Source organism: Dasypus novemcinctus, chromosome 25 (genome assembly GCF_030445035.2).
Source record: "Dasypus novemcinctus isolate mDasNov1 chromosome 25, mDasNov1.1.hap2, whole genome shotgun sequence".
Taxonomy (NCBI): Eukaryota; Metazoa; Chordata; class Mammalia; order Cingulata; family Dasypodidae; genus Dasypus; species Dasypus novemcinctus.
Genome location: NC_080697.1, coordinates 61,435,423 through 61,456,285, shown reverse-complemented (window position 1 = coordinate 61,456,285; position 20,863 = coordinate 61,435,423). Strand labels below are relative to the sequence as shown.

Genomic DNA, 20,863 nt, shown 5'->3' with positions numbered 1-20,863 from the left:
TCATCTTTCTCCAGGTCCCCGGTGCTCTACTCCCCAGGCCCCAGTCACCCCCTCACGCCCGCCAGCGACCTGCCGACCCCCAGGAGAGAAAGCGAGACCACGAGGCCGAGCTCAGCCCTCCTCCTTCAGCGTCTGACTGCCCACACGCAGTGCTGATACGCCCTGGAGTGTGCTCCCAGGCCACCTTCTCTTTTTACACACCTAACCAGGGGTTGAATAGTAAATATTCCAGGCTTTGAGGGCCGTACACCACAACTCAATCCTGCCATCATTACAGCGCAAAAGCAGCAAGACAATAATACATAAACGGATGCGTATGGCTACATTCTAAAAAAGCTTTACGATGAATTCAGAAATTTGGATTGTATTTAATTTTCACATGTCCAAAATAATATTCTTCTTTTGATTTCTTTCAACTATTTAGAACTGTAAAGCCGTTTTCACTCCCAGGCCTTACGGAAGCAGGCGGCTGGACGCGGCCTGGGCAGCGCAGCTTGCCGGCCCCAGCCTGCATGGCCTCGGCCAGTCCGCGGGGCTCGCTCCCGCCTCTGCACAGTGAAGGTGTCTCGCCCGCCGGGAGCGGCAGGCCTGAGCTCTGCTTTCCCACCTCCACTGCTACCCCCGTAGCCTCAGGTCCATCATCTCCTGCCACTCAGCCTACTCGGCACAGCTTTCAAAAGGGGCCAGAAGAGAGCGGGCACGGCCGGTCCCTCAGTGAGGGTCTACTCTCCCCCCCAACACGACGGCACCGCCGCCTTCCAGGCACTCAGCGGAAGGGCCTCCCTCTGTCCCTGAGCTCCCTCCACGCCCGTGTCCATCAGTAAATCCCTTCAGACTCTTCTTCCAAGGCATGGGAAGACCAGGTACTCTCCCACTCTGCTGCCACACCCGAGTCTCCCCGTCTTTGCCTCTTTGCCTCCTCCTCGTAGGCGCAGGAGCCTCCTCCTAGTGCTCCACCCCCATCTCCCCGGGCTACAACTCCTCCCACCGCAGCAGCAGGGAGCTCAACAGTAAACTGCGTCACGCAACCCCCTACTTAAACCTTCTTGTGGCTTCCCTTTGAACTAGTAGTCTAGAATTTTACTCAGGTTTGCAAAACGCTCTGCAGTCTGGCTCCTGCCTGCCTCTCTTATTCCAGCTCTCCTCCCCTTCACGGTGCATGCTCAGCTTCACCAGCCTTCTATCTGTTCTTTGGGCACATACAGCTCAATTCCAAACCAGTGGCTTATACTGGCTATTTCCTGTGTCTGAAATGTTCTTTCCCTGATCTTTAGAGAGGAATTTTCAGAACTCACAATCTGAAATAGCCATGCAGTCACTATCGTACTTTCCTATTTTAATTCCTCATATAACACTGGCTGAGTAGCAGTCCACTGTCCATCTCTACAGCTAGAGGAAGCTCCAGGAGAGCAGAAAGCTAGCCTGTCCTGCTCCCCACCTGTGCCTGGAACCTAAAGAGCCTGGCAAAGCACAAGCAATCGTTTGTTTGAGCAATTGTTTGTTTCCGGTGGTATCTGCTTCTGGGATCTCAATGCCATAACAAAGCCCCTTTCTCTCTGGAATTTTCATTCCCCTAGGCTGTGTGTTTACTGTCTTCCACCTTCAGACACGCTATACATCATCTCTGCCTTCTCTCTACCCCACTGCCTTGGTGTTTCCAAGGAAGCCAAGAGCTGGGATCCAAAAGTGTCCCATTTGATACCCTGTTAGGTCCTCAAAGAGCACGTATAATAGAGGTCATTCCGAGCAAATACTGACTCCACACTATTAGCTGAAGCTTCCTGGCCGACACCACAGTTTCCTAACCTGGAAAACAGGGCTCATCTAGGAAACTCCAAGCAATCCTTTTATGAAGTTCACAAACAGAGCTGAAGAACCCATTCCATGCCTGCTTCCATTTCCCATCCGGAGCCGTCCTCTCTCTTACAATACCAACGAGGTGGAGAGATGTTCCCAGAGGGAAAAAGAGCTCAAAGAAAACAGGGGTCAAAGATCACCTAAAGAAAATAAAAATCCCCAAAGCACTTGTGCTATCCAGTTCTGTGCACAATCCCTTTCCTCTTCCCATGGGAAATTCCAGCACTGAGCCCCACTGCGCCTGCGGAACCCTTTTTGTCCTTGGGGAATGGAGGTGGAGAAAAAAGCCTTGAACTTACCCTAAACTGGAATTTGAGTGTAGAACCAACTCTTGCCACCACACTCCTAGCCTGCATACAAACTCATTTCCACATCTTCGCCCTTGCTCTTGTTCTCTGTGCCTGACTGCGCTCTCTTCCTTTCACCTAAATTTACAGTATCCTTTAAGACCTATTCCTAAACGTCATCTTCTCTATGAAGCTCTCTCAGTGTTAGCCAACACTGAATCCCCCTTCTCTGAACCCTGGTCACACCAGAGTCACTATTATCTTTAAAATGTTATTTTTTCTCTTAGATAGCAACTTATATAGTACTTCTGCATCTTCTACTGCACCCATCAAAGTATAGAATATGTAATGGACGCTAAATATCTGTTGACAGACCTAATTAAAAATTATCAGAGACACAACACATTAACTCAAACATGCAAATATCTAGAAGGAATATTCACTTGTTCAACAACTGATATGGAGCACCTAATACCTGGGCACTGAGTCAGTGCGAGACCTAAGAGCCCAATTCAAAGAGTTTACACGATAAATAACAATGTAAATACTATAAACATTATAAAATTACATCTTAAACTTCTCTTATCTGTTAAGATTTGGATGCAGATTCACTGGAATTTCAAATACTGAGCTCAACTCAGCCAAAGCCTATTGTTTGCTATTTGAACAAATTAATCAACCAGCTTTTTTTTAAGGAGGTACTGGGGATTGCACCCAGGACCTCGTGCAAGGGCAACAGGTGCTCAGCCACTGAGCTACATCCACTCCCCAGTCAATCATCTTTTTTCTTCTTTTTAAAAACTATGGGATGCTCCGTGAATTTGTGTGTCATCCTTGCGCAGGGGATGTGCTAATCTTCTCTGTATTTTTCCGATTTTAGTATATGTGCTGCCAAAGCAAGTACTCAGTAATCTCTTGATAAGTTCTTGTGCTGCATGTGAAGCAACAAAAAAAGGGGGAAGAAAAATTTTAAAAAGAAAATATTAAAAATAAAGAGAAGGTTTTATTTATAGCTTATGGGTCAGTAACAGATTATTTAATGAATACCTAAATGCTGTTAAAGGACAAGGTGATCAAAAAAGATAAGGTTAAATTAGGCCTTCTCAGTCTCTCTATGTGATAGATGAGTACAATGATTCTAAAGTATACTACTTTTAGGGAAATTTTTAGCAAATATAAAAATCTCAGAAATAAAGAACAGGAATAACTTTACCACCTTTCTTCATCCCATTTAGAAGTCATTTCACTGCCGATGACTAGTTAACTCTTCTAGGAATTCACTGTGCCTTCTCTCCTTTCTAAGGCAACTATTTATGTGGCTCTCTTGAGAGTCCTTTGATCAGCTAAGTCCTAAAAGAGAGAGACAGCTCTCCCAGAGCAGCTTCCTGTCCTGACAGCACAGCCATGGGGTTCTGCCTGTGGAACCCCCAGTTTCCCAGGGGAAAGGCAAGCAGGTTCTTCACATGTCTAGATAATCACAACTCTTCTGTAAAGTCACACTGGCTTACCAGAGCCAAGTCTCTGCAGACATCTCTCTATAAATGGTGGTGAGGAGAGACGGAAAATAAATTTTCTTTTAAATTTTTGAACACTGCACTAGAAGAGCCAAAGTGCTGCTACCAGGACTTGCGCAGGGCACACGCACATCTCCCTCCTCTGGGTTCCTGGAAGACCTGCCCATGCTCCACAGAGCCACGGGCTGCTGTCCTTGCCGCTCTCGTCCCCGCAGCCACTGACTGTAAACGCGGGCAGAAGCCCAGCGCACATTTACGCGTGTAATGTGCCCCACCCTCGAGAACCACCCTGCCTTCCCAGCCTTTACAGGCTGATTTACGAAAAAAGATTTTGACCCACAACTGCGTAAGGAAGACAGCTCTCCTGGAAGATCTAGGGGATCATTTACAGGGGTTGTGAGGACCCATCATGCTATGAGTCCAACTCTGTAAACAAAAACAAGTGTGTCCGTATAAACCCAGACACATTCACACAGAAATAGATCCAGAGGACACAGAAGAAAAACATGAACTGTGGCCCTCTCTAGGGATGAGACCTTGGGAGCTAATCCCTTGTCTTTTTCTTATCTATTTTTATACAATTGCACTACTGGCATAATGTCACTAAAGTAAGGGGGCAGCTCTTCCCCTACAAGGCTGGCTCTTGCTGGTACAGATCTCCAGGAACACCTCGCCTGCAGGGCAGCACAGGAGTATGAAAAGGACTGTGTAAACTGAAGCCATGCAGCGCTCTTCACAGGCAAGGGAAAAGTCATGATTATTCTAAGGACTTCAAAACTGTCTGTCAGAACATGAAGGACTCTCTCACTGTCATAAACGGAAATGGAAAAAAAACCAGTAAAACTAATAGTACTGTACAAATGACTAATAGCAATTTAAAACATTAGAATAATTGAAAATTAAAGTCCTTTGCTGCTTTGTAAAGTCTTAAGAGAAGTCTGAATAGTGCTTGCCTTCTTCTCAACATGTAACTTATAATATGGAATAAGCATCTTTTCCATGCCTTGGCAAACAGACTTCTTTCTGAGTTTCCAGCATTTCAACCTTTGTGCTTTCCAGGTCATGAAATATCTCCAAGTGTTACTTGAATGTGACGTTTTTTTCTAGTGTCGCTTTGGAGACGTCTTCACCCACTCTCCTTCACCAAGGGCCTCTGGCTACACCTGGAACCCCGCCAGTGGCGGCAGGCTCAGCACTGCTGTGGCTGCTAACCCTCACTCCATCACATTCTATTCAAATTTCTTGCAGTGTTATCACTTTTCATTTCTTTGCTGTACTTTCATTTTTGTTGGCCAATGCCCTCTCTCGATTACCATCACCTATTTTTGTTAAATGTCACGTGAGTTTATTACTGGAAAACAAAGAGGCATCACAACTACACGCTTTCCTTGTGGGCAAACTGAACAACAGGTGTGTGGTGGCCAATTGCCACAGATTTCGAAAGAAGTCGCCCCACTGCACGCTGTTCTTGATCAACACCTTTAACTAGGCTCGAGCCACGGGCTGAAGAACCAGCAGCAGAGCTCACCTCACTCGAGACAGAAGACCCTGGCCGCTGGGTCTGAACTGCGTTTGGGAGACGGGTTTTTTAACAAACTGAAATCTGAGCTCATCAGAACCCTGTAAAGCGACTACCTGTATATGCAAATTAAATGCAAAATTACTTTGTGAGTTACATTCTACCTATGGCTTGGTCACCATATCTTGCTTATGCCAGTTCTAGACAGAAGAAAATAAATGGAGGCATCTATTCCGGAAGAGTGATAGAACGATACAATTTGACGAGCGAAAAGAACTTTAGGTATCACTTAGCCCAGCCCCTCATTTAACGGATGGGGTGGCTGAGGTCAACCAGAGATGTGAAGGCATCGCCCTAGCAGCTGAACTGACTTGGGAATGCGAAGGCACAGAAATAAAAAATGCTCTGCCTCCAAATTCCTCCATCCCACATGATGTATCACTTTACTGAAACAAAAACTGTTCTTGGACTGAGATTATCCTTTTGAATGTGCTTTGTCATGAATATATACACTTTTCAAGGGGCTAGTTTGGGCAGTCGAGAAATCAACACTGCCTCAAACTCTGCCAAAATAGGGCTGACCACACATCTTAGCAGAATCCAAACACCTCCACCGAGACGACCAGAAATATTTTGACTACTCTCCAAAAGTCTTTATAAACAGTTTCTTTGTTTAATACTCCAGTGAAGGAACAAATATGAATCCAGGTTTTTTCTTGTTTTGTGTGTGTGTTTGTGTGTTCTAATCTGAACTACAAGACATCAGGAAGAAAAAGAATTCATACTTCTCAGAAATAAAAAGGGCAAAATATTTTGAGTCATATTCTAATACTACATCTCTCCTAAGTATATGAACATCTACAGCTAATATTCTAACATGAAATGCTGCCAACCTTATTTTGAAGCACAGTAAATGATGTTACAATACATAATTTTTAAATAGACAAGGATAGTACACATCCAAGGTATCACAAAGTACCAAATGAGAAAGGGGTATGTGGAATATTATATAGTTGTACAGTGTTTCTGTTTATAAAGTGCTTTCATATACCTAATCTCATTTAATCTTCACTGAAATCCTGTGAGGTAGCCAGACAAAAATAACTCCCATTTACAGAGGAAGAAGTATAGATCGGAGGGGTGAAGAAGCAGCCAGGCTCAACCGTGTCAAGCAGCACTGAGTGAGAGACGCAGGCCTTCTCCTCCTGACCCAGTGCCACTCCCCTCTACCTGAGGCACACACGGCGTGGGATGCATCAAAGAGACATCCAACTGCAGAGAGACACTGGCCAGTGAAGAGGCCCTGTCCCAACAATGCAAGGCGATCACTCCAGGCTATCTTCCACAAACACTGGGAAACTAAGCGGTGTGATGAATTCTTCTATCTTTTTAGAAATGAAATCACACAATTTTCTAACCTTAAGTCTGTTTCCAATTTTATCAGCTTATTCTCTTTACATTCCTAAGTCGCTTTAAACTCACATATATAGCTCCTGCTATGAGGGGAAAAAAACACATTGCCTTCCAATATTTGTTAAACCCAATGATACTAGGTTAATTATACAGTCATATAATATAGTGTATTATAACATGAATTTATGCTTGTGCTTGACAGAGGCAATTTGGGAGCACTACTCATTATTTGTGGCATGTCTCAAACTTCATGCTCATTCAACAGTTATCTCCTCTCTTCCTGATAGGCCCCAGAATTTATAGATTTCAAAGTACACCAGTATTTGTTTTATTTTCATTCCATACACTGACCCTCTCAATCTCAACGACATCTTCTCCCTTTTTGTTGTCAGTTAATGATCCAAACTATTCTATTTTCCTAAGAGTCAGTGGAAGCACGAATTTAAAATCAAATGGTCCTAAGAACTTTACTTTCTTTAACTATTTCCTCTCATAAAAAATATGTGCTTCATATAAACCACAAAAGCTTTAGTCTACAGACTAAATGAATCATTTAGTTTTTAAAAGTCATCCATTAAGCTTTAAAGTTATCTACTTGATTCTCTTCTATAAATCAAGTTAAATAATGGAAGCTAAGCTAATTAACTTTTTGGAAATAATATCAGAATATTATTTTTATATCACTAGGTTTAATGACATGACTCGAAAACTAAAATAGAAAACCTATCCCAGAAATCCAAGATTTTCTATAGCCCAGCATATTCAAATAAAAAAAATGTCAACTGTTTTGTAAAAAAGCATGGTTCGCCAAGTTTAAAAAAATACCACAACATACTATTCTTTTTTATGGCAGAAAACCATCAGTAAAGCAAATTACTTCACCTTTAAGTAGTAAACAAGAAGTTCATTAAGAGCAGGATCAGCATTCAGATTAACAAGGAAACATTTATCATCCCCAACTTTGATGCCAGAAGACTGAAGAGATATGCCAAGGCTCTCAAGTTGCTTCTGTCGTTCCTGTAAATATATTAGAGAAGTAACATGCCACAACTGTTGAGGGGCAAGACAGAAAATACCTAATGTTAAATAATTATTAAATAACTTTATAATTCAAACACAGTACTTTTAGGTATGTTATTACAGACGATTATACTTTTCTCCTTTCTAAACTATATAATGGATTTCTTTATAACCAAAACTTTTTGTTTTGAAAAACAAAGCATATTACATGCAGCCACCAAGATACTGCTACGTTCTCGAGCTCCATTCCTGTAAATATCTAACAGTGGAGTCAGTGGCTCCCAGGCAGGGATGGGGGCAAGCTCCCCGAGGGTCACAGCCTCTGGTCCCGCCCCCGTGGCCCCACCTCCCACCCCACCCTCCTGCTCTCAGAACCTGTGCACTGCAGTCACATGCAACATCTGCCCCGGCCCCAGAAGCGCCAAGGAACTCTCTTCCTTTAAGGGATTTCACACTGAGGGCTATTTGTTGTCACACCTGATTTACTTGACCATTTTCCAGCACACCAGACAGGAAGCAATTTGAGGGCATGGTTTCTACCTTATTCACCATTGTATTCCTAGTACCAAATACGGTGCATGACACACAAGGAACTTTCAAAAAAATCAGTATTGTGAATTTATCAAAATAAAACCTATGTATGCATTCAAGCACTATCTTGCTAAGAATATAAGCCTTTCTTTTTTATGCCTCCTGCCTCATCTGCACAGGAACGTAGGCGTTGGAGAGAGCATGGCCTAGTATGCTCTATGACTGAGGTGTGGAAATCAGGGCAGTGCAGGTGTCCCTGTGCGCAAAGAGCAAGCAGGGAGGACTCACAGCCACCAGCCCTCTGATTCTGGAGAAAGGCAGACCAATCACTGTAATTTAACGAGGGTCACACAATAAACTTGCAGTATAAAACTATATCTAAGCATACCATCCTATTTTACATGTCCACTGCAACTCAGCCAACACATCCCACCTAGAAGTACACTACTACAAAAGCAAGAAAAGGGATATTTTGGTCCTAGGTCTTTCAACCAAATCCCTCAACATGTTAAGAAATAAAAAGCGTAACTTTGCAAAAATATCTAACAAGTCACTCCTGGCCCCGCTTCTGTGGATTGGCCTGTGAGTGCAAGGCCTTGCAGGAGAACATCAAGTGAGTAACTCCTGCCCCGTTTCTGTAAGTCAGCCTGTGAAAACATGGCCTAGCAGGAAGATATCAAACGAGTGACTCCCCCCGCCCGCTTCTATAAATCAGCCCGCAACCTTGCAGCTGCATTCTGCCTCTGTAACCCCCCACATGCAAAATTTCACCTGGCAACGCGTTAGCCAGTGAGCAAAAGTTAGGCTGATCCCACCTGAAATCCCACATAAACCTAAGAAAACTGAAAAATGGAGTCCAGAATTTGGAGATTAATTCTTCTCTAGGCCCATGCATAATAAAACTGTTCATCCATCTCTCTGGAGTGCTGGTTTTGGGTCTTTCTGCGGTTCAGAGCTCCCGGCTTTGCTGCAACAAACGAAAGAACTACAGTATCTTTCAGAAGTTGTTGTTTGGTTTCATTTTGTTTTTTGAGGTACCAGAGCTGAGGATTAGAACTGGGACCTCGTGTGTGGGGGAAGCCAATGCTCATCCACTGAGCCACATCAGCTCCCCTCAGCTGGTTTCTCTGCTTATTTGCCTGTTGCCTGGTTTTTGTTTTTAGTAGGTACTGGGGACCGAACCCAGCACGGCCCCTGTGGGAAGCAGGCAGCTCCCTTTTCAGAATTTTGAATAGTTCACCAACAGATGTTAGAATTTTGAGCACTCAATCCCAAGAAATGATTATTCCTTGATAAAATAATATAAACCATGTTCATAAAATAAGGAAAGCAATTCTAATCTACTTTGTGTAATCCCTTCTGAGAGGTGCTTTCACATAGGGATTTTTGGTAACTAATTATTCCCATAATGAGAAGTAACATTGATACAATAACAACCTATTTTTGAAGACTACAAATGACATGAGAAGATGCTCATGAACTAGGACATAAATTAGTATAACTATATGTGTACTGAGAAAGTCTGGAAAAAACTACAACGATTTTAACAGTGGTTATCTTGAAGTGATGGAATCACAGTTAATTTAAATTTTCTTCATAATAATCTTTCTAATATTTTCTACAAGTAAATACTTTAAAGTTTTGTAATATTTCTTCTACTTAGTCTTAATATGATTCGACTAATTCTTACTATGAAACTAAAAGATTTAGAAAAAATTTGTTATTGTCATAGAGTAGCAAAAACTTTTTAACTGTATAGAGACAAGAGGATATATGGGGGGCGGGGGGTATATGGGAACCCCTTATTTTTTTTAATGTAACATTTAAAAAATAAATACATAGTAGAACCAAAAAAAATTTAAAAATAAACAAAATTTTAAAAAGAGGATGTATGATTCAAAGATGGTAGAGCCACTGAGAGTAAGGGAAAGGATAGAATTACAATAAGATAATGCATATAAAATACTTAAATCATACCTAGTGTATAGTAAGTGCTCAAATGTATTAAATGATAAGTTAATAAATTAAAATCTCTTATACCCACTGGTAAAACCTAAATACACTGGTTAAACAGTCAAAGCCTTCATGGGGTGGCCAACCTTACTAATCTTATTTCCAATACCCCCACACCCCAGTAATGACCTTAGGGCTCTTAACCAATAGTGATGAATGAATGTGGCATGAATGTTACTGAATACAGACTTGTTCAAGGTCATTCAGCAAATGTCCATCAGAGGCAGGGATATAAGTGAACAATAATCTAAGTTAGTACTGTTAATAAACTACTGCTTTACTCTACTGCCCTATACGGGTAAAAACATGACAAAATATTTATCTAAAACCAAAATGGTGGAAAACTATCATTGTTATATTTGCACAAAAAACTTTGAAGCTGTTCAACTGTCTACAAATCTATAAATGTTTACAATATCTAGAAGTAAAAAAGGTATCAGTTCCAACAATAAAAAAAGTATTATATGATAAAATTTAGTTATGTATACTGATATCGCCAAACATTGCTTCTGATGTCAAGAGTCAGTTAAGGAGAGAGATTAAGTGGCTGAGCACCTGCTTCCCATATACGAGGTCCCAGATTCAATCCCTAGTACCTCCTAAGAAATAAAAGGAAGTGAATTTTTAAAAAAGCATCAGTTAACTTTTTTCATAAAAGATTAGATAATAAATATCGAATAAATACCGTAGACTTTGCAGGCCATGTGGTCTCTTTCAAAACTATTCAACTCTGTTGCTGTAGTGCAAAGGCATCCTTCAACAATAAATGAGTGAGCGTAGCAATGTTCCAATAAAACTTTATTTCTAAAATCAAGTGGCAGGCTGGGTTTGGCCCAAAGCATAGCCAACTCCTGATCAATCTCAAGGTTTTGAGCTCACTTAGGCTTCTCAACGAGAACTTAAGAGGTAAGAATAAGAGACAGCTTGGTATATTAGGTAAGACTCTGGATTTAGAAATTAGTTAACTTAATTCTTTTCATTTATTCAAAAATACTGCTGAGCACATATTTTAAAAAACTAAAATTTATGGCCTTTTCCCCCGAGAACCTTACAAACTCACTAGGAAATTACAATTAAACAATAGTAAAATTACACGATTTAAGGGTCACAAGTTTCACTGGGAGGAGGGACCTCGGAGGGCTGCCACATTGGAAGACGGTGCAAAGCCTGGAGGACTCCCAGAGAGACTGCCTGACTTGGACTAGACTCTAAAATAGTGTGCAGAGCCTGAAATCACTGAACTTATTTCCTCAGAACCTCCCAAACTTAGCCGACCAGAGAACTCCCTGCTCCCTCCCCAAGACAACATATTTTGCTTGTACTGCAAGAAATATATTTTAGGAAATGCTGCTCTAAAGACAGCTTTCACTTTTCACACATTGGGAAAAAAAAGGGGGGGGTCTTTCTGAGTGTTGAGAAGAGGTGAATGATCAACAGACCAGGTATGTCTCAATGAGAGAGGGGAAAAGCTCAGAAGCATTTAAGCCTGAGGGTTGCAAAGGACAGGGCACTGAAATGTATAATTTCAGGAACAGTTCACCTGAAAAATAACTAGTGATTTTACTTGCGCATCAGCTTAACTTGGGACTTAAAGATGACTCTGCTATAAAATTTAACCCACAAAAAAGTAATGATTCTAGAAGATCAGCATCAATATATGTTAAAAGCATGAGGTGAAAGACTTGTGGGATAGTATATAATGGATAGTACAGGCTGAGAACACCTGAAAATAATCACTACTATTACCACACAGAGCAAGACAATGAAACATTATTTACAATAGGAAGTACAATATTCTTGTTAATTGAAACCATAATACAATCAAGTCTCTATATCTAATCTTCAGGTTATAGGAAATATCAGAAATAAAAGAACATACATCTAATGTCAAAATTTTGCTAAGTAATAAACGTACCATCCTACAATACCTGATGTATAAAGTTTTATTCTGGGCAGCACATTTAACAATAGAATCTACTGGGTGACAAAAGACGTAGGAAGTTCTACACATTTTCTGGTTCAAGGAACAGTTTGACAACACTAGGGATTTTTAGCTTAGAAAAGAAAGGAGAAGAGACAAATTATTTTAAATAGCTGAAGAACTGAATTAGGTAATAATAGTACCTATCCCATAGGCTATTGGGAGGATTAAATGAAATTCTATATTTAAAAGTGATTAGCATAGAACTAAATACATTAGTGTATCCAATAAATGTTGGCTATGCTGTTATAGTGTTATTAGTTACAGCAAACAAGTGGAACAAATATTCTCTTAGCTTTAGAAGGTAGAATTAGGGCTAGCTGGTAGAAATGAAAAATAAACACTTGGACTAAATATGTGCTATTAGCATTGTCCAATAATGAAAGCACTACTAAAGGGGTACAGAGCTCCCCAGCACCACATACACCTAAGACGGAGGCAGGACAACCAACCAACGAGGAGGCTGGGAGAAGAGTTTTAGGAAACAGGCAGTTGGACGTCTGAGAATTTCTCCCAAGAAGAATGGCTCCACTCTAAGAGTCACAATTCTATCAACTGCAAGTTTTCTAAGAGTAAGAGTCACCTCATATTTAGGTTTTTTATATCAGTTCTCCTGAGTTGGCAAAAAGAAGCAAAATCTAACTACTTAAAGGAAGCCCATGGCTAACACCTACTAAGTGCAATTTTGAAGTTTGGGTAAATTCTTTACCAAAACTTTTATGTATCTGTAAAGCACTCAACAAAATTGGGTATTCAGTGCCAGAGGCGACAAACTAGTTATTTCATCTTTAAAAAACCAAAAAAAAAAACCCTAACAACCTAAGATTACTCTGACACTAAAAACTTAAAATTATTTCTGAATAAATAATCAACCGTACTGTAATTATATTCATACTTTCATTATCCTTCAAATAAATTTCATAATGCATAGACTCTGATGGCTCTAGATTCCTATTAGTTGAGTTAGATTTGCCACTGGCAAAACTAAAATCAAAAGGAACCAAAGGAAGTGGCTGTGGCTCAAGCAGTTGAGCACCTGCTTCCCACATGGGAAGTGCTGGGTTCACTTTCCCGTGCCACGTGAAAAAACAAAATAAACAAACAATAAAACCAACTCAGGAAAGTTGATGTGGCTCAGTGGTTGAGCACAGGCTTTCCACATACAAGGTCCCAGATTCAATCCCCAGGCGGGTACCTCAAAAAAAAAAGACAGAACCAGAAAACGTCCTATGAGGTTTATATCTCAAATTAGGAAACACAAACCTGTGCGATCTCCTCGGTTTTTCTCAATTTCTCTTCCCAGGTCACAGTCATTTCTTGGATCAGCTTCTCTGACTCTTCCAGCCGATCTTTTAGCTCTGGAGACTTCATTGCCTGAAAGCAAAATACTATCTTCAATGAAGTGTCTGAATGACACCTGAAGAGTGAGCTTACCGAGGACAAACGTCGCAACCTGCCTCGCCTCGGCGCTGCAGCACCCGGGGTCTATGAGCGGACCACAGGGGACATGCGACAGCGGGATACTCCTCAGCCGTGAGAAAGGAAGGAGGCTCTGACACATGCCACAACGGGGGGAGCTCTGCAGGCACCATGCTGAGTAAGGGGAGCTGGACGCAAGGACAGCTCTGACTGACTCACGGGACGGCTGGGGAGCAAGTCCACAGACAGGGAGGGCAGGTGCAGGGTACAGGCGGGGCGGGGCACCACTGCTCAAGGGGGGCGGGCTCCTGCGTGGGGCAAGGGAAGGGTTTGGTCGTGGCTTGGGGTGCTGGTAGCACAACACTATGAAGGTGACCAGTGCCACTGGTTTTTATATCTGAAAGTGGTTAAACTAGGAAACGTTAGGATGCACATGCATTACCACAATTAAGTGCTCTTAAGGCTGGCTACAGCTGCTGTCATCTAGGCACACTGTTAAAATACAGGAAGTGACAAAAGAGGAGGGAAAGAAGGAGGCCGGGGAGGAAGAAGTCAGGCAAGGTCACAGAAACCAGAGGCAGCGCTTCTTCCTATACCACTCCCTCTGAAAAATTAAAGAAAAAGTAAAAATGTAACAGTTATGGGAAGGAAAAATAATAGACTAACACACCTGGATATAACAGAGGCATTACGGAAGTCACTGTGGAACAGCAGGACTTTAAAACCAGGGTGCCTTCAGGTAAGTTACCAATTACCCCAGACCTCAACGCTTTATCCATAAAATAAAAACAATTCCATTTATTTCACTGAATTAGACATGAGAGTGAAAGGAAACAATATATATTAAACTAATTTTGTACAGTCTACAAAGTTATTCATATTTCAATTAACATAATCACATCAATCTGGTATTTTGAGAACAGTTATGGAACATCCCTAATTTACTGATTGTAAATATCGGTACTGATGATTAGTATGGGCTGCGTGAAGGGACCAGTGAACGGGAAACGTTTCGTGAAGGAGGTGAGATTAAGCATGTCTCCTAGACTAGAAGGATCTAGATGGAGAAAGACACTCAGCAGATCAGCGGATCACTGACGAGTCACCTACTTCTATCAGTGTCTGACAGGCACGTATGTTGTCTCATACATTCTTTAACCTGTGAGACAAACACAATTACTCTCCTCAAAGGAGGCTTACGGAGATTAAGAAACCTGCCCACATGAAGAGTTAGGCTGGGATTTAAAGCCCAGGCTGTGACCCACAGCCTGTGCTCTTAGCTACCATGCTAAAGAAACAGACTTTTCACATAACTAAAAAGAAACAGACCTGGCTGCAGACTACACTTGGGTGACCAGGAAAAATAATATTCAGAAATAAGGTATCTCAAGATGTCCGAGATTTGACAATAATCTGGGAGGCAGGTGTTGATAATCATTGAACTTAGGTAATGGGTTCATCAGAGACGTTCATCATATTATTTGCTCTACTTTTGAACATGATTAAATATTTCTATAACAATAAAGCTCTTTTTTCCCCCAAATTAGGCATCCCCAAATAAATCTTTCTTTTGAATCAGTAACTGCCCTCTCCCTCTATTCTTTTTTTTGTTTTAATTTTTTTTCTTTCTTTTAAATGTTACATTCAAAAAATATGAGGTCCCCCTATAGGCCTCACCCCACCCCCCACTCCTCCCACAGCAACAGCCTCTTGCATCATCGTGGCACATTCACTGCACTGGTGAATACACTCTGGAGCACCGCTGCAGCACATGGACAGTGGTCCACGTTGAAGTCCACACTCTCCCCCAGTGTCCAGCATCTGTCCCTGCAGCACCACCCAGGACAGCTCCAAGTCCTGAAAACGCCCCCACATCACACCTCTTCCTCCCTCTCCCCACCCTCAGCAGCTACCGTGGCCGCTTTCTCCACATCAGTGCTACACTATCTACATGTACTAAACTACATGCATCAAAGTGCATGGCACATAGACAGTGCCTTATCAATATCCACTGTGTGAGTGAAGCACGAGTCTGATAACAGAATCAATGTAACTGTCTTGACCGTGTGGGGCAGTCTGAAATTCTTATATGAATCCTAAAAAGAGAAAGCCCAGTTTGTGAATTACACCCATTCCTGTGGGTGTGAGACCCTTTCAACTGGACTTCGTCACTGAGGCGGGACAGGCTGAACCTCTGCCCGCCTGCTGGGTTGGAAACCGGGACACCCGGGGGGCGGGGGGGCGTACACAGCCTGCGGCGTGACGCAAGGGGAGGCTCAGCGGCTGAGGCCCAGGCGAGGGAGCCGCGGGCTGAGCGAGGAGGCCGGGAGAGCAAGCCCCGTGCCTCAGGGCCCAGCGGGGCCGGGGGCTGCAGCCGAGGGGGCAGGGCCTGGCGAGGCGGCCGCCCGCATGTCCACCGCATGGCAGCTGACGTGGGCGAGGCGGCTCCTGCCATGGTGCCTTCAGGAGGACTTTTCACGACCTTGGAGTAGCTTTTACCCCAAACCAAGCCCTCCATCAAAGCCAACCGGTTTCTGGTATTTTACAAGGGCAGTTTCTGGAGATTAAAACACCGTGTATTAAGGAAAACTTACTACGACAGAGAGAACCACAAGGAAGAAGGGAACTATGGTGCCAGCCCTGGAGAAGCCCCACGGCTGCAGGTATCCGTTGGAATAGATCATTAACGCACGGACAAATCCCAAAGCTGGTGTTTTTTTCTGCTTCTGACGAGAAGATGATCACTCATTGAAGGTTAAAATTATGTAGGTTTTCAAATTCACTAATAGAACATAAGGACCACAGATTAAAATACAGGGAGTGAGTGGATGTGCCTCAAGAGTTGAGCGCGCATCTCCCACGTGGGAGGTCCCAGATTACGCTCCTGGTGCCTCCTAAAGAGAACTAACAAAAAATGAGCAAACAGCACCAAGCAAAACAACAAGCAAAAACAACAAGCAAAAATAAGCAAAACAAGCAAAACAAGGAGCAAACAGAAGAGAGAGCCAACTCAGCGGAGCCAATGTCGCTCAGCGGTTGAGGGCCAGCCTCCCTGACACAAGGTCCCGGGTTCAATCCCCAGTCCCCGTACTTAAAGAAGAAAAAAAGACTACAGGGGAGCAGATGTAGCTCGGTGGCTGAGCACCTACTTCCCAAGTACGGCGTCCTGGGTTCAATCACTGGTACTCCAAAAAAAAACACAAAAAAACAAAGAATACAGATGAAGAGCTCTAGAGAAGATGGCAGAGTGTGAGCTCCAGAGCTCAGTCCCTCCACGAAGAGAACCACAGAGCAGCAGGTGCTGCTGGACGAGCTGGGAGGCCCAGAGGCCTCAGAGCACGTGCAGCACCAGGCGAGGGCAGAGGAAGGAAGCTCACGCGGAGCGCAGTGCTCCGCTCCCCCGTGCGGCGGCTCCCACCGCTGCAGCACCGTGTGGTGCAGTCCCGCGCTCACGGCTGCTCACGGAAAGAGCCACGAAAATCCTCTTCCCCAAGAACAGGGGAGGGTGTGCAGAGTCACAGACCACAGCTCCTCATCAGCAGACTTGGTCACAGGGTCCAGCTCCAAGGCAGCCACGGTTCTAACAGGTGGACAAAGGCAGTGCAGCCACGGGGTCAACCCAGTGGACAAAGGCAGCAGCCACGGGGTCAACCCAGTGGACAAAGGCAGCAGCCACGGGGTCAACCCAGTGGACAAAGGCAGTGCAGCCACGGTTCTACCAGGTGGACAAAGGCAGCGCAGCTACGATTCTACCAGGTGTACAGCGGCAGCACAGCCACGGGTTCTACCAGGTGGACAGGGGCAGCACAGCTACGATTCTACCAGGTGGACAGGGGCAGCGCAGCCACGGGTTCTACCAGGTGGACAGGGGCAGCGCAGCCACGTTCTACCAGGTGGACAGGGGCAGCGCAGCCACGGTTCTACCAGGTGGACCAGGGCAGCGCAGCCACGGTTTCAGCCCTCCCTGGACAGGGCAGGCAGAGGAGATTTAAGAGGCAGGGCTGCGGGGCAGCGGCTGAAGGGCTGCATCTGCTGGGCAGGCCAGGAGAGCCCGGCTCTGGGGAGCAGGTGGAGAGCTCTGGTGCCTTCCTGACCGCCCCACAGGCACTCCGGGCCGGTCTGCACTCCTTCGTGGGCCCCTGGCCTGCTGGACTGGGAGAGGCTGAATCAGGAAGTCCTGCCCAGGGAGGCCCTCCTCCCAGAGTGAGAGCAGGAAGGAGTGTGAGGACCTACAGAGGCGACAGCCCGGGGCAAAGGCCTGTGGCTTCCGATAAGGCAGAGGCAGCTCTCCCCTGGGAAAGGGCGGACACCACGCTCCTGTGCACAGGGGACCACGACAACCCACGGCAGAAGTCCAGGAAGACGTGAAAGCCTCGCTGCGCTCCCCTGGGCAGAGCCTGCTGGCAGGAGGGCTGAAGCTCAAGAAAATCCCTGTGTTAGCATCAGCAGTTACAAAGCCAGGAAACAGACACCCAGGGAGCAAATCCCTGAGTTAACATGTCAACATATTAAAATGCATGATGTGCAACAAAAAAGTACAAGACAAAGAAATGGGAAATGATGGCCCATTCCAAGGAAAACAGTAAAAATACGGAAAACACCAACAAAGACAAAAATGTGGACATTCCAAACAAAGCCTTTTAAAAAATTATCTTAAAATACTTAAGGAGAAGAAGGAAAGAATAGAGAGAAAGAGCTACAGGGTATCAGGAAAACAATGAAGGAACAATGGAAGAGTCTAAATAAAGAGATAGAAATTTTAAAAAGCAACCAAACAGAACTACTGGAGTTGAAGAACAAAATAAATGAAATGAAAACTGCACAGGAGGCTTTCAAGAGCGAATGGAGCTGGCAGCAGGAAGAAACCAATGAACTTGAAATGAGTCAGGCTAAAGGGCAGAAAGAGAAAAGAAATATTAAAAGTGAAAATAATAAAAGCTATGGGACACAATCAAGTTCACCAAAATACACATTACAGAAGTCCCAGAAGGAGAAGAAAGGGGCAGAAAGGATAATCAAAGAAATAATGATAGAGAACTTCCCAAACTTAGCACAAGATGTGAATTATGCACATTCATGAAGCTCAGAGAGCAACAAACAGGATAAACATAAGAAAATTATACCTCATCATACAGCGATTAAACTATTAAATGCAAAAGATAAGAGATGTGAAAGCTGCAAGAGAAAATTCATAAATCTGTGGAAATTAAACAATCAATGGGTTAAAGGGGAGATCAGAAGTGAAATCAGGAAATATCTTGAGATAAATGAAAATGAAAATACAAAACTTAGGGGATGCAACAAAGGCAATGTTGAGAAGGAAATTCATAGCTCTAAATGCTTACATTAAAAAAGAGAGAGAGGATGAGCCTCAAGCAGTTGGGTGCCTGCCTCCCACACAGAAGGTCCCAGGTTCAGTTCCCAGTGCCCCCTAAAAAAGAAGACAAGCAGATACAATGAGCTGGTGCAACAAACAGCCACAGTGTGCTGATGCAATGAGCTGATGCAATGAGAACATAATGAGCAGACACAGCCAGCAGACAATGAGCACAGACAGCAAATGGCAGACAGCAAGCAAAAAAAAGCAGACAGATGAGGGAGGTATCTTGGGGTGGGGGTGTGGGAGGGGATGGGGTGGAGGGTTAAAAAAAAGAAGAAAGACTTCAAATCAGGGACCTAAACTCAAAACTGGAAGAACCAAAAAAGGAAGAGCAAAAGCTGCTCTTCCCAATGAAAGCACAGGGAAGGAAATAACAAAGATGAGAAAGGACATAAATGAGATGGAAACAAAAATACAATACAGAGAATCAACAGAACCAAAAGCAATTTATAGATTCAATGCAATTCCAATAAAAATTCTAACAACCTTCTTTGCAGAAATGGAAAAGCCAATCATCAAATCTATATGGACGGGAAAGGGGCCCCAAATACCTAAAAACATCTTGAAAAAGAAGAATGAAGTTGGAAAACTAACACTGATCTTAAAACATTACAAAGTCACAGTAATAGATGGTGCAAGATACTGGCACAGGCACAGACATATAGTTCAATGGAACAGAACTGAGAGCTCAGAAATCAACCCTCACATTTACAGCCACCTGATTTTTGACAAAGTAGAAAAGATTACTCAATTGGGAAAGAAAACTCTCTTCAAAAAATGGTGCTGGGAAAACTGGATGCCCATGTACAAAAAAAAAAAAGAGAACCCCTACCTCACATCATATAAAAATCAAATTTAAAAATCCACCAAAGACCTGTATATAAGAGCTGGAACTATCAAACTTCTAGAAGAAAATGTAAGGAAGCATCTTCAGGACTTTCTGTTAGGCAGTGGTTTCTCAGACTTAAACCCAAAGCATGAGCAACAAAAGAAAAAACAGATAAATGGGACCTTGTCAAAACTAAAATCTTTTGTTCCTCAAAGGACTTTATCATGAAAGTAAAAAGACAACCTACGCAATGGGAGAAAATATTTGGAAATCACAAATCTGATAAAGGATTGATATTAGTATACATAAAAGAAATCTTTCAACTTAACAAAAAGACAACCCAATTAAAAAGTGGGCAAAAGACTTGAACAGACATCTCTCCAAAAAGAAGAGACATCTCTCCAAATGGCCAGAAGGCACATAAAAAGATGCTTAAGGATGCATCATCCTTAGCCATCAGAGAAATGTAAATCAAAACCACAATGAGATACCATTTCACGCTCATTAGAACAGCTGCAATTAAACACACACACACAAAAGCAAAATAACAAGAGTTGGAGAGGATACAGAGAAACAAGAACACTCATTCATTGCAGGTGGCAGTATGAAACGGTGCACCATGCGGAAGACAGTTTGGCAGTTCCTCAGAGAGCCAAGAATAGAAATACCACGTAACCCGACAAGCCCCCTCCTATACACCCAGAAGAAGTGAAAGCAGGGGCCCAAACAGATATTTGCACACCAATGCTCACAGCCGCATTATTCACTACTGCCAGAAGATGAGCAGCCCGAGTGTCCCTCCACCGTGCTGGGCGCACGGCAGCTTCCACCCCTGCCCTGCTGCTCCCCAAGGCTGTCCTACACGAGGCATGTACATCACAGGGAATATCGCTCAGCCGGAAAAGGAACGAGGGCCTGGTGCATCCGACAGTATGGAAAAACTCCGAGACAGCATGTTCAGTGGAACAGCCAGATACAAAAGGAGAGATACTGCATGATGACCTCACTGATACGAAATAATCAGAATAAGCAAATTCAGAGTCAGAATCCAGAAAACAGGTTACCAGGGGACGGAGTGGGGATAAGGAGTGAGAAGTTAG

General features: G+C 43.4%; 1 protein-coding gene and 1 non-coding gene across 4 annotated transcripts in view; both read right to left on the bottom strand.

The window, feature by feature from the left end:
- KIF13B (kinesin family member 13B) overlaps window positions 1-20,863 on the bottom strand; it is a 180,565-nt gene that overhangs the window by 111,207 nt on the left and 48,495 nt on the right. For 2 of the 3 annotated variants that reach the window (XM_058288052.2, XM_058288054.2), the window contains 2 exons: window positions 13,399-13,509; window positions 7,473-7,607 (listed from right to left, as the gene is read on the bottom strand). In XM_058288052.2, the coding sequence (XP_058144035.2) occupies window positions 7,473-7,607; window positions 13,399-13,509 (246 nt within the window). Of the gene's footprint in view, window positions 1-7,472; window positions 7,608-13,398; window positions 13,510-13,996; window positions 14,047-20,863 lie in introns of those variants that run through there. The other variant, XM_071211863.1, reaches the window with a different exon arrangement.
- LOC111763738 (U6 spliceosomal RNA) lies at window positions 2,942-3,048 on the bottom strand. Its single transcript, XR_002796544.1, has one exon. It is a non-coding gene; the product is annotated as a U6 spliceosomal RNA (small nuclear RNA).